This window comes from Micropterus dolomieu, linkage group LG09, assembly GCF_021292245.1.
Source record: "Micropterus dolomieu isolate WLL.071019.BEF.003 ecotype Adirondacks linkage group LG09, ASM2129224v1, whole genome shotgun sequence".
Taxonomy (NCBI): Eukaryota; Metazoa; Chordata; class Actinopteri; order Centrarchiformes; family Centrarchidae; genus Micropterus; species Micropterus dolomieu.
The window spans coordinates 20,864,556-20,881,236 of record NC_060158.1 but is presented as its reverse complement, the minus strand read 5'-3'; the positions used below and the strand labels follow the sequence as shown (position 1 = coordinate 20,881,236).

General features: G+C 41.0%; 1 protein-coding gene across 3 annotated transcripts in view; it reads right to left on the bottom strand.

The window, feature by feature from the left end:
• The window catches only part of adgrb2 (adhesion G protein-coupled receptor B2), a 106,509-nt gene that overhangs the window by 32,534 nt on the left and 57,294 nt on the right, over nt 1-16,681 (bottom strand). For all 3 annotated transcript variants that reach the window (XM_046057869.1, XM_046057870.1, XM_046057871.1), the window contains 8 exons: nt 14,933-15,036; nt 14,492-14,594; nt 13,847-13,997; nt 10,651-10,720; nt 9,633-9,699; nt 6,497-6,582; nt 4,565-4,663; nt 1,741-1,840 (listed from right to left, as the gene is read on the bottom strand). In XM_046057869.1, coding sequence (XP_045913825.1) covers nt 1,741-1,840; nt 4,565-4,663; nt 6,497-6,582; nt 9,633-9,699; nt 10,651-10,720; nt 13,847-13,997; nt 14,492-14,594; nt 14,933-15,036 — 780 coding nt within the window. The remainder of the gene's footprint in view (nt 1-1,740; nt 1,841-4,564; nt 4,664-6,496; nt 6,583-9,632; nt 9,700-10,650; nt 10,721-13,846; nt 13,998-14,491; nt 14,595-14,932; nt 15,037-16,681) is intronic.

Genomic DNA, 16,681 nt, shown 5'->3' with positions numbered 1-16,681 from the left:
ACATAATGGATTTATTCAGTTTTTCATTTACCTTAAAGACTTTTTCCCTTTATTTCACCCCAAAGGGAGTTACACAGAAAACACTGCTCCTGCACTGCGTGGAAATAGTTCGTTTGTATACCAGCCTTTACTTCCGTGAACAATTTGCGTCACTGTAACATGCGTCAAAATGCTCGCCTAGCGGCTACTGTGGCACACCCTCAATAACACAGGTGGAAAAACGGAAGAGCTGCAGCACACACAGTGGCAAGTCATTTGCCTGCCTCCCTCATTCTCTCAACCAAATGTTAAGTAGTCAATGGCCATAAAGTTATTACTGTGTTGCAGAGACAGTGCAGAGTTAAAATGTTACGTACGCAAGAAAGAATTGGTTACAGATTAATAACTCACGACTCTGAAACTCTTGCTCCAGTCTAGGATGTGAAGCTGGTCAAGGAACATATTCAATTTTTAAAAATTTAACCATGTAAACCTGTTCTGGTACAACTCCTAAATAAAATTATGAACCTTAAAAGGAGCATAATATGACCACTTTTAAGTATTTAGTAGTAGTATCTTCCTGGCTAAAGAGTGATGTTTCCTCTCAATCTCTTTTGAGCTTACTTGTCAACTCTACCTCATCTGACAGGTTTTCCCTGCAGAGGAGGTATTCTAGAGTGGGACAGCTAACTGTAAGCTTACGGCTGCTTGAATAGTACATTTTTTGGCCGGAAGGGTCTGTTGTCCCATACTGTGTTGAGGGCCGAGATGTATCAGCATCTCTCTGAGCTCTCTCTGAGCTGTTTACACTGACAAATCTTTCCGACACAGACTCTGATACTCTGACAGTCACCATTTCTGACCTGAAAAACTCATGAGCCAGAAAGTGTATTGTGTTACCATGACAACCAGCAACTGTGAGCTGCCATCACCATTCTTGGCTGTGGATTGCAAATTCCAGCATTTAGAATTGAGATATAGTGGTTTTGACCTTTATTGCCTTTTTTTCTCTTTGAATACATTAGAAAATGTATCATTCACTATATATACTTTACTGTATATTAAAATGTATTTAATGTAAATGTTAAAAGGTGAAAAATGCTTAGTTAAAAAGAGCGAAATAAAATTTGTGCCATGCTTGAACTGTTTTCAAGGCACCCCAGGGTGCTGCATATTACTGTAATACCGTAGTGAAATGACTCAGTGATCAGTAGAGAATGAAATGAGTCAGCCAAGTCATGTTTATTCAAAATAAATCATCACAGTCACAGTGTAGTTTTAATTAGTCATTCAGACTGTCTCTACACATGATCCTGACAGAGTGGGAATTGTAGGTTGTTCTTTAATGCATTTTAAAAAAATGGCCTATTCTCTGTTTATACATGCTATCATTCAGATTTTATCTTTTTGTCTTCATGGCCAAGTGAGATAAAATGTCAAGAATCAAGGCTCTCAGAAGTTTATAGTTGACAGATTTTACATCAGAGTTTACACTTCATTCAGTGACTAACTAACCTGGAAGGGCAACACACACCGGCTAGGTCATAACACCCGAACCAACCGGTGGCATTTTGGCAATGCTTTCGGACGTGTTGTAATATTTCCAAGCATTGACGAGCATTTACTCTGCAGAAAAGAAGCACTGTGTGTTGTACCTTCGGATGCCACACACTATTTTAAAGCTGCTTTTACATGGTGCATCACAGGTGTATGTGTGTGAGTAACAGTATGTGAGCATCTGCTAGTGTTGAGATACTTCACCTGGAAGAGTGTGGAGCGACGGTCGGTTATGGCTAGGACTGCTGACATCCAGGTTAATGCCAAGAGAGGAAGAACCACACAGGAGCTCCACAGAGACGCCCTGTCAGAGAAACAGAGGCAGAGGCCGAGAGGGGTAGAGGAGGGGAAAGAAGGAACAAGGGTTCAGTCTCAAACCACACCAGCCAGCTCTGGTGATACACACAATTCCACTTCACACACACACACACACACACACGTTTGTTCCTCTATCCCTGTGAGGACATCTCATTGACATAATACCTTCCCTAGCCCCTTATCATAACCTTAATCATCACAACTACATGCCTAATCTTAACCCTTACCCTGACCCTAACCATAACCTAATTGTAACCTGAACCCTAAAACCAAGTCTTAACCCTCAAAAAGCAGTTTCTACCCAATGGGGGATCTCAATTTTTGTCCCCATCAGTTAGTGTGCATTCAGGTTGAAGTCCCCACCAGGATATAAAAACATGAAACGCACACAGAGATCAGGTTCAGTGGTGGGCAATTTGGAGCTGATTGGCAGACTGAGGTTTACACCAGACTTAATATTCAAACTGAGATGTGGAAGATGATGTGTAATCAAGTAGATAGTTATGAGACTGACAATTGCTCACAATTACATGGTTAATGCGCACTAAGTGTCATGCTGGTGTACTGTGAGACGACAGGCAGAGGGCCAACAGGGAGGGGGAAGACAGGCCAATGACAAGTCCTGACATGGGGGCTTCTGAGGAGTAAGTGCGTGGGGGAGTGTGTTTGCATCTGTAACTCCATGGAGTCAGACACCAATTTAAAATATTCGTGCTGTTTCATGGTTTTATAACAATCCGTCTGACAGACGGACAGCTCTGTCTGGCTACGCTTAGAAACACGTCCCTTCAGATGTGCATGTCCGACGGCAATGAATAAGAGAATATAGAGCAATAAAGCCAAAGCTGTGCTCTTCTCTTGTTGATGTGTAAAATTTCCAGCCGTTGTGGACTGTGGTTTTAACTACAACATGTGGTTCAGTACAGTACCATTAAAAGCCTACATTCTATGTGAAAAGACACACTCTAACACTGCAAGTGTACTTAATCATACACAATAAGTGTTTTTAATAAGCTGTTATATTTGAAAGTGCTACAAAGTAATTTGGGAGAAAATAAATGTTTGGAAAGCAACATTGTCAACATTTCCAAATGGTGTTTATCTCAATCAAAAAAAAAAAGTAAAAGTCTTTAAAGCTTTATCAGGACACTTAGACCAGGCTTACTACATAATAATGCTACAGAGAATAAAGGAGTTTGTAATACTACCAGCATTTGCTATTTCACTAAATAATACAGAAATTATCCAGCACAGTCAGTTTGATTATGGCTTTACACTATGGATTTCTGTAAACAGATTTTTTGAAGGACCTTCCAACCAAACAGTACACTGCAAGTAGCTAAAAGAAGTGCAGTAATGTGTACAATATAAATGACAATAATAATAATAGACTCTATATGTATTTAGCTAATATTTAGGTGGATCTGAGATCAGCAGAGCTGTGTAAAAACAAATGTCAATAATGGCCCTGTGTGTTCCCAGTGACAACAGAAAACCTGATAGAAACGTGTAACTGCAAATAGGCAATCTCATCCCATTACCCTCCAATCATAGCGTCCAATCACTGAACAACACAGCAAAGAACAGAGCTGCTGCTTTAAACACAGCACTCTTCCAAAATAAACACAAAGCCATAATGAAAGATTTGCACAGGGACGTTGTTAAATATGCAGAGGGTTGTTTGCAACAGTATAACGGGGGAGGGGCCTTTCATTAATAGTCTGGCTGCACTGAACATGAAACCATGACAACAAACTTCTTTCTAAGAAGCACAATTCCAGATTTGATCAAAGTCAAATACCAAGAAAGTGGTGAAAGTCCCAATGTCATTGTAATAGACAAAGAAATGGTCTTTGACCTGTCCATTGGTCTGTGACCGTTTTCTTGTTACTCCATCTAAAATGTGACCACCCAGTAGAAGATGTTCACTAAAAAATACATATAACTGCCATACATCTACCTCTGTCTCTTCAAACTGATACCTAATGTTTTTCCCAAAATGCAAATCATTGAATTTTTATTCTCCAAGCTCAAGTCGAGATGCGATGTCAGTGTAATAATTTTCTCAGACTTGACAAAGCTCTCTTCCAGAGACACAACCGACATTACAAAAATATTTCCACTGGCTGTGTAGCATTCTGCACAATTAGGAAATACATTTCTTCATTGAGTTCTCTGAGACATGTAGTAAAAATAAGAATAAATGCTCTAAAGATTTAAACACCTGCAGCTCTAGTATATATATGTTGTTGGTATGTCTGTATCTTAAATGCTTTGTCAGTTTTGAAATATGATGCGTTCACTGTGACCAAAGGTGGTGGAATGGAAATACCATTAAACCATACAACATAGTATAATGAGGGAAAGAAAGTTTATACGATTACAGTACTGACATTGCACTGCCCTGATGTGTTAAGCCTCTGCAATTCTGCACTATAAACAAGTTAAAACAAACTCTAAAATTGATTCACAAATACTGTTTGACACAGGTCAGGTTTGCTCAGCACGACCTGAGGAAAATCCGCTTTGGATCAAAACAAGCTCATTAAATAGTGGCGGCTTGCAGTGCAGGTGTTTTTCCTTTCATTAGGTAGTTTTTTCTTTTTAATCCAGACAAGTCTGAATGTCACCCTGCATCATTAACGACAGCCAGAGAGAGACAGAGAGGGGAATGGAAAGAGAGGTAGAAAGATGAAGATGAAGGACTAACATGGCGCTGCTGGCAGTCGAGCTGGACAGAGCGGTGCTCGAGATCACGCCACACTTGGAGCATTTCAGGAGCAGCCTGCTACGCGCCTCCGCTGGGACACTTTAGGACATGTGCACACAGACACAAACACACACACACACACACACACACACACACACACACACACCCAACCATGTGGGGAGGAAAAGAGGGAGTGGGATGGGGTCAGGGGGAGGATGTGTGGAAACACAAGTTCCAGTGATGGCGACAGGTGAATGTGCAGGTGTCACAGTTGCAAAAGAACCAGAAAAGAACCGAGAAAAAAAGTGGACACAACAAAGAGTGGGAGGGGAAAAGAAAAAGGGAGGAGGGGGAGGGAGAAAAGAAAGAAAGGCAAATTAAAACCAGACCTTAAAAAGTAGCAGCAATGAATAACAGTCAGAATACCAAGATTGATTCAGAGCAAGTAGAAAGAAAGTGAGAGACGGACATTGCAATGTTAACAGCAAAGTCATGTGGATTAACAGATTACAGTGACACAGACAGGAAATACACCAACAACATCTTATTCCACTGCCAGTGTATGCAGGTGTGTGTTATATACGAGTACATGTCACCGTGCACAATGAAGCACTATCGGGGTGTAAAGGAAGAAAGAAAAAAATAAAAGACTCTTTTGGTTGTTTACTTACAGTTGACTACTCAGATGGAGAGCAACAGTGTGTGTGTGTGCGTGTGTGTGTGTGTATACACAATCACAAGTGGAGAATGATGAGACCATGCACGGGCTATGCTACATTAGCGTCCCATCACAGCTCATTGCCTTAGCGCGAGCCACATCCCCACAGTTTCATGAGGAAATACATTACGCTAATGACAGCCTGTCCTGTTAGCAACACTACCAACTACTGTGTGTAGGTTAAGGCTAAGATACGTGTGTGCTTCTAAACACACACTTCTGAGAATCTGAGAGGAAATGTGCTTAGGATTCGGATAACACCGAGGACTTTGCCTGGAACAAAGACGGGTACATCTGCTTGTGTGTGTTTGCGTGTGTGTTAGGTGTGTTTGTATACACCAACTGGTCTAATCTCAGTTGCATCACTGGGTAACAAAAGCTAATCAACCCCCCGGAGAGCCAATCTGTACTGTTAACCCTTGCAGCTATACACAGATTATCAATTTCAATTTGTGCAGGAGACAGACATTGGAGGAAGTGTAATGAGAGAGAGCGAGAGAGAGAAAAGAGAGTAATAGGAGACACAAGAGAAAACAATGGAATCAATAGGTATGGAAATGAACACATGGATTTGGCTGCGAGAGCTGAGGAAATCTCCACTCATAGGATTAGAAGATGATGAACAGCCGCCAACTGCTTTAATAGATGTAATGTTGTGGATGTAGATGGGTGCATTTGCATGCATGTCTGATGTGTAATAACAGAAAAAAAAATCCAATAGGATTCCAGTAGTGCACAAGACTTCATCCACATAATCCTGGTGTTTACACTAGGTTACACAGGTTTCCATCTGCTGTTTATTTTCATTGACGCCACATAATACTGAGAAAACTAGATGGAAACAGTATGTATGTGGAAGCTAGAACTGAGCAACAGAACACAACAGATGTCTTGTCATTTTGTTGCCAAATTGGAATCTTTCTCTTTTTTTGGGATTTTTTTTTTTGCGGGAGGCGCAGGTGCACAAGTAGGTGTGTGTTCCGAGGCCCTTGAAAGCAGTTCGAGTTAGTTGCCATGAACATGTTTTCTCCCTCGGTTTGTGCCTGACAGAAGGTAAAATGTAGCTAATGCAGCAAATGTGTAGTCACTTCCCACCAAGAAATTGACTGAATGGATGAGTAAGCGGCACATGTTTTGTGGGAGTTGTGTGGCAACGCCTTTTGTGTGTAGTAGACTGTGTATGAGGTGCAAAGGGGTTTAGGAAGTGAACTTACCCCGCTCGCTGCTTTTTAGACTTGTCTGAGATGCCGTCTCGAGACATGAGCTTGTTAAACACCACAATTCCAATGAGCATATTCACCTGAGAGCAAGAGAGAGATGAAAGTTTGATCAGGATTGCTATAACAGACGGGTAGCCAACAGGAATTCATGCACTGTATAAATCTATATTTTTATTTCTTAATGTTTCAGTTGATTGATTGAAGATGACTTTTTAATTGTCCCATAGACTCAAGGCTGAATGTGACAGTGCCTTTGCTGTCAGGGTTTCCAGGCTGACAGCAAGACTGGTTTCCAAGAGCTTTAGGCTCAGCTCATTTCACACAAATCATACATAGATTTCCTAGCACTCATCTATTACTTGTAGTTTTGAAAATCCATTTGTTTGTCATGATGAATATGCTGATGGCTGAAATGTCTATAAAGAGGAAGTGAGCAACATTCTTAAACCCAACTTTGCATACATATTTGTGATTCCTTTGACTGTAAGATCATGACATCAGAAATATTGCTCTTTCTCAGATTCATCCATGCTGATGTAAGACAATATATCTGATCATTGCAGTATAGTTTCCACAGTGGCTGTTGTGGCAATATGATTTACAACGACAGGCTCATTCACAGCTGAGTGGCTAGTAACGTCCAATCACATTCATGCCGGTATATAGCGTGGACATTACAAGCTGATTGTTCAAATATGTGTTTATAAATGGTGATTAGTTCTCTCAGCAGAAGCCTTGTCCTTACTCAGACCCTTTAAGAGTTTAAATTTAACATTTACATATTGTTAAAAATGTTTAATTTGTTTGATGCAAGTGTCTCTGACTAAATTATACAAAATAGTGTGTCATTTGTGGTGACTCCCTAATAGTAAAAAAAAAAAAAATCCCCACTGATTCTCATCCTGGCTTCTCTTACTAATGAGGCGGCCATAGCTAAGCCTGCCAAACATCTGGCCACAGTGACCCAGTCATAAAGATTCTATTAGGCACACACACACACAAATCTGAGCCAAGGGTTGCTACATGTAGACCTCTTCCGCTGTGAAATTCTGCCCATCTGGGAGATTTTCTATGCTGGCGACAAGTTCCTTCTAATCCTGGTTTCCAACATTATTTCATACTCATTCTTCCACCCTCTGTGGGTGTCTCTGTAGAGTCTCTGTTTGGGTATTCATCTGCTCATGATGTCAGCTGTGAGGTGAATTACCAACACATTACTTTCATACAACTTTGCTGTGTATGTAATGCATTCATGTTCTTATCAAGGTCTTTAACTAAATGTCTGCCTGGATTCTTTTTTTTTTCATCTGTTACCAAGTTCAGCTTCTGGCTAGGCAGAAAAATGTTATAGATTCAATACACAGCTGCTAGAAATCTTTAGGAAACAACTGAGTAGTTGAGCACTTAAAGTCTGACTTTCATGTGGTCAGTTGAATTTTCAGTTATTGCAGCTTTTGCAGAAGCTGGATTTTAACTTGAAGCCCATTTCTCCGCCACATCTACGGTACATCTGGCAGCGTTTGCAGTTTGCTAAAAACTCTCTCTCTCTCTCTGATCTCCTTCCCCTCTCTTGTGTGTGTTTCGCTGCTGACAACTACCTGCGATGTGCCAGATTGTGAGTGCGCCATTGTCATGCCAGTCATGTCTGGCCCTAGCTCTGTGAGTCAGCATCATCCTGCTCTTCTATTTGCCCAAGGCCAGGTTCATTAATTAGAGAAGAGTCCTGTGGGAAGGTCTGTGTTTCTCTGCCCGACGTCCCACTCTCATTACAGCTGTTTGTTAGAGTGGGGGCCCTAGCAACAACACCGGGGGGCCGGGGACCGTTACATAGCAGATGGGGTGTGGAGTGCACATTGACATTGTGAAGGTAGAAAGGGTTGAAATTTGGAAACATTCAAAGAAACATCACACACTGACACACAGTGTGTGAGGACAACTGTCCTTTGATTTTACATGACGGCTGTAACCTTTGAGCTCTTATAAAGAGAGACCCCAAATGCCTAACATTTATTTCTTTATAATGTATGAGTTCTACTATATTAAATTGATGAACTTTGGATTTAGTAAAATAAAGCACCAACCTGACGGTTTTCTGGCTAGGCAGAAAAATGTTATAGATTCAATACACAGCTGTACAGTAGTATTGGAATCTACTATATTATCATAATCATGGATATTCAGCGCCATTTAATCCCGTATTACATCACGTCCCAAACTGTAGCTTGATGAAAATGTCAACCTGCCACTTTCTTGTCAGGAATTTACTTAAACTAAAAACATGCATATCACCCTGCACACCCGTGGTGCTGTCCATGCTTCCTTTCCGACGTGTACTATGCCGTGAGTGTGCAAGCAATGAGAAGGGGAAATCTTAACGTATGAGCAGACACACAAACAAAACAACAACAGCAGTGGCAGCAATTACCAAACTAAAGTTTAGTACCCCATCCAGACTTATTAGGCTTAGTGGTGGAAATATGCACCCAGGGATTAATTTAAGAGAAATTAGCTAATCCTGGAACCAGCCACGTACAGCAGCACACAACAGCAGATGATTAAAACACCAGTGAGATGCAATCAATGCACTCAATTTTGCTGTAGAACAATATAGAGCTATATTTACTAGTATATAAAAATGTCAGTTTTATAGAAATTGGCAAAAGCAAACACACATTATTATGATTGCGGTGCACACTGTTAGTCATATATTTATGTTTGAAAAGAAGTTGTTGTTTTTTTTATAATCTATCCTTAAATACATTGGGTACAGTGACTCATACTTTGAAAGTACACATAAGAGTGAGATATTTGGCTGCTGGGCAAGAATTCAGTCCAGGCATATGTTGCCGGGAAGCGCTTGTCTGCTGGAATACATTTTACTTTTTCTGAGCTGACATTTTAAACTCAAGGATCAAAGTCCTCAGCTCATCATTTTGTCGTGGACACCCCGGGTGTGTATGCTCACATGTGCACGTGGGAGCGGAGGGAAGGGGAAAATCCTCTGAGGTCAGCTGCGGCTGTTTTAGCAAAATATTTGTAGAATTATGCAATGTGACCAGTGAGAGATGGGAGCAGTCCATCTAAAAAGTGAGGGAATCTCGTCATGAGAGAGTATTTTGGACAGACTTACCAATACAATGACAGCAGCTGGCCCGACGAAGGCATAAAGCAAGCCACCCTCCAAGGATAACCAACAGCTAGAGAAAAAGAAAACCAGGGAAGTGTTTTGACACAAAACACAGCAAAAGCACAGAGCTACTGGTGTATAAAATATCACTTCACCACATTCAGGTCTCCCATTTCACTTGCCATGAGTGCCAAGCACTTAATCACCACAGGTACCCAACCAATTAAGGAACACATTTACCATAAAACTTTGAATAATAGCCTGGGCTTTTATTTGCTAAAATCACTGAATCGACCCTGCCTTTATTTGGGACAGGCGTCCATATGGGACAGGCCTTTAATTCTCTTTGCACAAAACTGAAACTACTATGAAACAGTTTATTTATTTCAAACAGAATAATACTTATGTAAAAATTATCAAATAATATCAAATACACGTCATTTATTTGATCTAGCTCCGACAGATGGCTTATGCGCTTTTATTTTGAAGGCAGCAACCTCACAAAAACAACAACACGGTGCAGGATGAGAGAAGTTAGCAGACAGAGAGCAATGAACTTCACATGACAGGATTCATAACTTGGATAAATGTTTCTGAAAAGCTGTTTTGATTCTTTTGATTGGTGGACCCTTACAGACTAAAGGAATATAAATAATCAAGGAACGGACACATTCGGACTGCATTTTCAAATTATTGTACTTGCAATTGTTTATACATTATATTCAGCTGTATAGAGCAAAGCCTCCCCTGAATGAAAAACTGGATACAAATACAAATGTATGAAATAGACCTTAGCTTGAAACCTATAGGGGAAAAACTGGAAGATAGACTTTTCTAAACAGCAAAAGGAAGACTAGGGTATGCTGTGAATGGTAAGTAGTAAAGGGTAATGGATTCTGTTGTGCATCCGACCCATCCAAACATAAATCAGAGGTAAAAAACTGATGATTAAGTGATGATATCCAAATCGAGTCATGACTGGTGTGAGGGACAGGGCAGGAAGTCTGAGAGTGTTACTCACTAGCTGGCTGTGCCGTAACCTCTTGCTCTGGTGAAACCTACTGACACTGCTACAACTAGAGCTGGAAGACCTGCAGACAGACAGAGAGAGAAAGATCAAAAGGGTGAGACAAAGGATAAAAGGAAGCCTTAATGGGGACAGTTGAACATGTCGGCCAAATAAGATTCTCCGTTGTGAACAACTCCATACGGCTCTTCCTTTTCAAATGCTAAGCAGCCATGCAATAGCACGTAACATGTGCATATGTGATCAAAACTGACTGAGTGCCCTGTAGTTTAGCCCGAGTGCTCTGCATGTGCTCCCTGACACACAGGTCTAACTGGGCTTGGATCCCAGTTCACTGTAGAGATGGAAGCGCTGATTTTGCATCTCAGGACATTCTTGTTGTGCATTAACCCTGCCATATGTCACACACACATGCAGTATGCCTGAGTGTGTGAGCATGCAAGACTAAGAGAGAGTTTATAAGGTGTAGCTTGGAGTGGTCAATAAGTCATGCATTAATTAGCTCAATCAAGCAATTTGCCTGTGTCTGCATGTGGGTATGTGTGTAAATGAGAGGCAGGGAGAGTGAGACTGAGTGTCACAGAGCGTGTGCCAGAAAAAAGAAGGAAATATGCTGGGCCCGTAATGAGTTTGGCTCTGAAATATTCATGTAATTAACAAAGCTGTGATTATGGCTGCAAATGAAAAGCAATTAGAAAAAGTCACATTAACATTAACAAATAAGATGGTGGGGAGCCAGGCCGGTCCACTAACCAGCATGCGCAAAGTTTCAATTAGACAGCAACATTAATCTAGCATTTACGGACATATAATAAAGTAAACACACACCTATACATTACGCAAGCACACTCTACTGCTAATCTAATCCAGATCCAGTCACACCCCAAATCCTCTGTTTCCATGGCAACTGATTTCAATCATATAATTTGGGGAGGAAATTGCTAAAAGGACGTGTGGAAGATAAGCTGTTTGATCCCCTCCACTCTGCTCAACTGTTTCATTCATTTCATGTGCATTTGTAGGTATATTGGATAATTCTATAGCGGCCACCACATACCCAACAAACGCACATACACACACTGTGTCAGTATCTCTCACTATCTGTGCCTGTACAACAGTCTATACAGTCTCCCTCCCCTGTATCAGGTAAGGGCATCAGCAAACTTGGCAGATTAGACTGGTTGGATCAATATCAAGTGAAATGAACAGACAATGTGTGTGTGTGTGTGTGTGTGTGTGTGTGTGTGTGTGTCTGTGTGTGTGTGTGTGTGTGTGTGGTGATGGTGGTTGAGCCTGCAGATAGTAATTTATACAGTTATCTCAAAGCATCTTGCTAGTGTTATGCAGATGTTATCATATGTTTTTATTATCCTCTAACACCACTGGTGCTTGTTGCGTCAGGTTATAGTACACTCAGAGAACAGCATAACAGAGTGACACGGAGGGTGAATGCAACAGAGGTAGAGCTGGGTGTCTACAAAGGAGTGAGATTACCATTGCTCTGAATCTATACTGTGACATACTTTGTGAGTGTGTGTATTCATGTCAAATTTCATGTCTAGCTTTGGTTTAATTAGATAAGATTACATCAGTAAAAACTGTAATAAATGTATTTTGAGAAATGGAGTCATTGAAGCAGCAAATAATCATATACAGCAATGAAAAATGGGATACAAATGAGAATAGAGCAAATTATGGTTATTAAGCATAATGCAGTCAACAATTCTAACACTACAACATAATAATCTGTTACATTGTCATAAAAAATGCCTGTTTAGCTGCTCTCCATCACCAGCTTGTGTCACACAACAGTGGTTCAATCAGCCTCCATTTCCTGAAAGTGTCTTCATTTACTATGCTGAAAGTCCTCTGGCACACAAGGACGGTTTATATTTCCAGTAACAGCAACAGCAGGAATCTACATTAGCAGCTAGGTGTTGTAGTCAATTTATGAAGCGATTGTGTGTGTGCACTCGGAATGCTCTGCATGCACAGGAATGTACTGTCATATCGTATTAATAGTTACAAAGACTGTGCCGAAAACATTTTTCTTAAAACAAGACTAAAACTAAACACAAAGTGGAAGACTAAACAATCATAAATGTTGGATTAATGGACAAATAAACTAATAACCTGCGATAACCTGCTTGCATCTTCAGAATCACACATAGTATGGAACTGGTAAAAGAATAGCTTCCCTCACCCAAATTTATCCTTTCCTCAGAAGATGATTTACCTGCTTGACCTGTTAAGAAGCAGCAGCTTACTTTTCAGTAATGTCTGATAGTAATGTTAGCTAATGTCACTGTTTAACCGTTTAATGACAATAAAGTAACTTCACAGGCTAAATGAATCAATGGTCCCACTAAAACCTTGACACAAATGTAGCAAAAAACAGCTGGAAGAAATCACAAAAACAAGCACGCATTATCTGTGTGCTTTTAAATGTATGCTAATGTTACTTTCAGTGTTTCGTGTTTAGGATATTGACAGGAATGAGTGCAGGAGTAATGTAGGCTGACCATCCATCCATCCATCCATCATCAACCGCTTATCCTGCGTACAGGGTCGTGGGGGGTAATGTAGGCTGTCAACAATCTAAATCTTCTCCTTGATGTTAGCTAAAGGAATATTTCTATGTTAATACTATCATCTGTTTTAGCTGCTTCTCTCAAGTTAAATCCAAACAGTGTTTTACTGAGCAAGACCATGAATGCAAGCCGTATTGACAGGGCTGAGGAGAGGATGACACATATGTCTTAGAAATTAACTGTCTAATTGGACTGTCACATTAGTCGCTAATGGTTAGCAAGCTTGTTAGCAAGGAGAGCTTCCCTCTTCAGTAAAACGCTTTATTGTATGAACTAAGCTTATGTATAATCCTAAGAACAAAATGCCTGGCAGAGAAAATATACAGGAGCCCTATAGTGACTTATCAACGCTAGCAAGTCCGGGCTGACTAGCATGTTAGCGTTAAGCTAGCCAGCTACAGCAGTTCACCAGATATCTTTGCAAGTACTCCCTATGTCACTGAGCTTTTAAAACCAAATGTTTTACAAAGACATGTGAAATATGAATTTTGCTGTGACACTTGCAGGCCCTAAAACTAAAACTGAATCAAAACAAAGTGCCAAAATTCACACAGCATTCTTTCGTTTTGTAATGTATGATTGGTATTGTGGGTGCTCACCCCAGCCGAGGCACAGAAAACGCTTGCGAATGAGTCGTGACCTCATTTTCCCAATGACGGCCAGGTAGGACTGCCACGCCTCTGTCAGCACCCAGCAGAAGGACGCCAAGAAGAAGAAATGCAGGAAGGCAGCAGTCACAGTACAGAGGCCCTAAAGAGAGAGATGAAAGTCAGGGAGATAGAGAGAGAAAAAAACATTGGAGGCGTTTCACAAAAAAAACGCCTCCAAAAAGGTCTTTTTGTGAGAGGTGTTACAGTGAATCATCTCTTAGGACTAGTCAGCAGTGGAAAATGAAACCTCCACAAAATATAGAGGAACGTAGGGAGTTATTTAGAAGACTAGGACTTCAATCTGGTTCAGCTGTGTTCCTCATTTTGATCGATACTGACCACCACACAGTAAAGTCTTGCTTAGTCAGAGTACTCAAGAGTGCGGTGTGCCAAAAATGTCAGCACGACACTTTGAGAACTCCACTGTATAAACCATGTCTTCCGTTGTGCCAGGTGATTTTTTTTTGACAGTTCGTTTCTGTGCATTATGAAACACTTGGTCAAAAGCACTATTACTGGAATAATAAATGTACTATGGAAATCCAGTTGTGCAGGAATAGAATGTCCTTTATGTGTTTGTGCTCACTGCCTTACCTTGCTAAGCGTTTGAGATTGTCCCACCAAAATCAATAAATTGGAGGCCAAGATGGAGAGGCAAAAATTCACCAAGATGATGGATCTCTCCGAACGGATATACCTAGAGAGCAGAGGATGAGAGAGAGTGAGGACAGACATGTGAGATAAGTATTAATGACAGATTGATGGACTGAACAGCATCTTTTTGGACATTGCAGAGTCATTAGCTTGATTTTGCCATCTGTCATGTGTGTTACAAAAATCTAATCACCACCCCCTGCTGCAGTTGAACCATTTGTTCCTTATTAGGCCTCACTGGAGTTTTGGCACAGCAGACGACACACACAAAATGTACTTTTTATGTAGTGGTAGGAGCCAAATAGTGAGAAAAATCACCACTGTCGGCACAGAGGATGCATGGGTAGACTATGAAGTATGTGTTTGAGTGTGTACATGTACCTCCAGAAGGCAGCGTAGATTAGCAGCAGGATGAGCAGAGCGGTGCAGGAGACCCCACAGCCCACCATGAGGGGAACAGAGGGCATGCTGGTAGGACCCATGTCCTGAATTGGGTGAAAGGTAAGAAAGGGAAAAATGGATAATTAATAATTACAGCAAGGCATTATCCCACAGATCTTAGACATCTTATTTTATTATACCAAAAGAACTATACGGGTTAGTTAAAATCACAGTGAAATGGCAGTTAGAGCATCTGGAGCTTCTGTCTTATGCAATGAAATACGTGGGTGGGTGTGGCTTAGTTTTGCTGACTGATATCCAAGTATACACCTTCTGCTATGACATCCCTCTGTTAGCTACTATGACCCACAAGCTAACGGTCAAACATTGTAATATTTGACAGGAAGAGAAAAAAGAGGGATTTTGTTATAAAAACATAAAAAAAATAATACTGCACATATCAAGAGATAACTCAAAAATTAATGTGATGGATTTCGAAAGGGTAATTTCTTAAACTGTGTCTTTACACTGGCTTTGCAACCCGCTTCATGCCGCTTTACATGGATCACACACCGCTTAGCTTTGCTATGAGAATGCATGCATTTACATATTCTCATTCAGGTAACCAACCGATTTCCAAGGTAGAGAATGTACACTGGGAGCCTGCTGTGCACCCATGTTCAACAATTGCATAATTTCACGTGTACAAGGGTAAAAGCACTAGACCATAACGCATAATTAAGCGATTTAGGTCATGATGTACAGCGGACCTCTGCTTTGCCTCTCTCTCTCTCTCTCTCTCTCTCTCTCTCTCTCTCTCTCTCTCTCTGTGTGCCTTTGAAAGGAGGGGAGCAGACAAATGAAGCTGCATGGAGAGCATACACCCTGCCGTGTCCCAAATGGGCTTAATGTTTGGCCTGCTTTTAAGTTCTCAATCACACAATTTACCTCAATTTACCCCCTAGAGTGGCTAGCCTTCCCTTTCATCTCAAAGATTTATCACTGTACACACATACTGCACAAGGTGTCTTTTACTGCAAATAAAGTACATACACACACACAAAGGCACATCCAGGCAGATGTGCCAACGGCCAAGTAATTGAAAGTCAGTGTTTAAGCCATGTGTGTGTGTGTGTATATGTATTCAAGATGAGCTGAAGGCAGAGGAGTAAAGCAAGAGAGAGGACTTTAGAAAGGAATAAAGAACACACGCTTAAAAGAAGGAGTAGGAGATAAATTCAAAGAGAGATGGAGTGGGAAGAGTTAAGGACAACTAAGAGAAAGCAAGGAGGAGGAGGAGGAGGAGGAAGAAGATTTAGATAGGGAGAAAAGAGAACGAGTGAGAGTCAAAGCTTCCCTTTTAGTGGTTTTCCCTGGCCCATCAAAGGAAGCCAATTTCTCCAGAGGAAAGTGAAATAGGCTGGAATACCAATACGACGCACACACACAAACACGCTAGGAGGAGAATGGAGGTGAAACATAATCAAAACTGCCTCCTAAGAAAGGAGAGACCCACAAAAAAGAGAAAGAGATAGAGGGATATGACAAGCACCTGCTTTAGGAAAAAGGAAATGCTTAAGAGGGGAGTGAGAGACAACAGAGACTCAGTGTGTTTGATATTATGTAGAGAGGAAGGTCAAAGGATATACCGGCATTTGTGTTTTTTTGAGGTCTGACAGATCAAACATGGAGGACCCATGGGGAATGAGAGACACACACATACACACAAGCCTCGTGAATTCCCCTTTT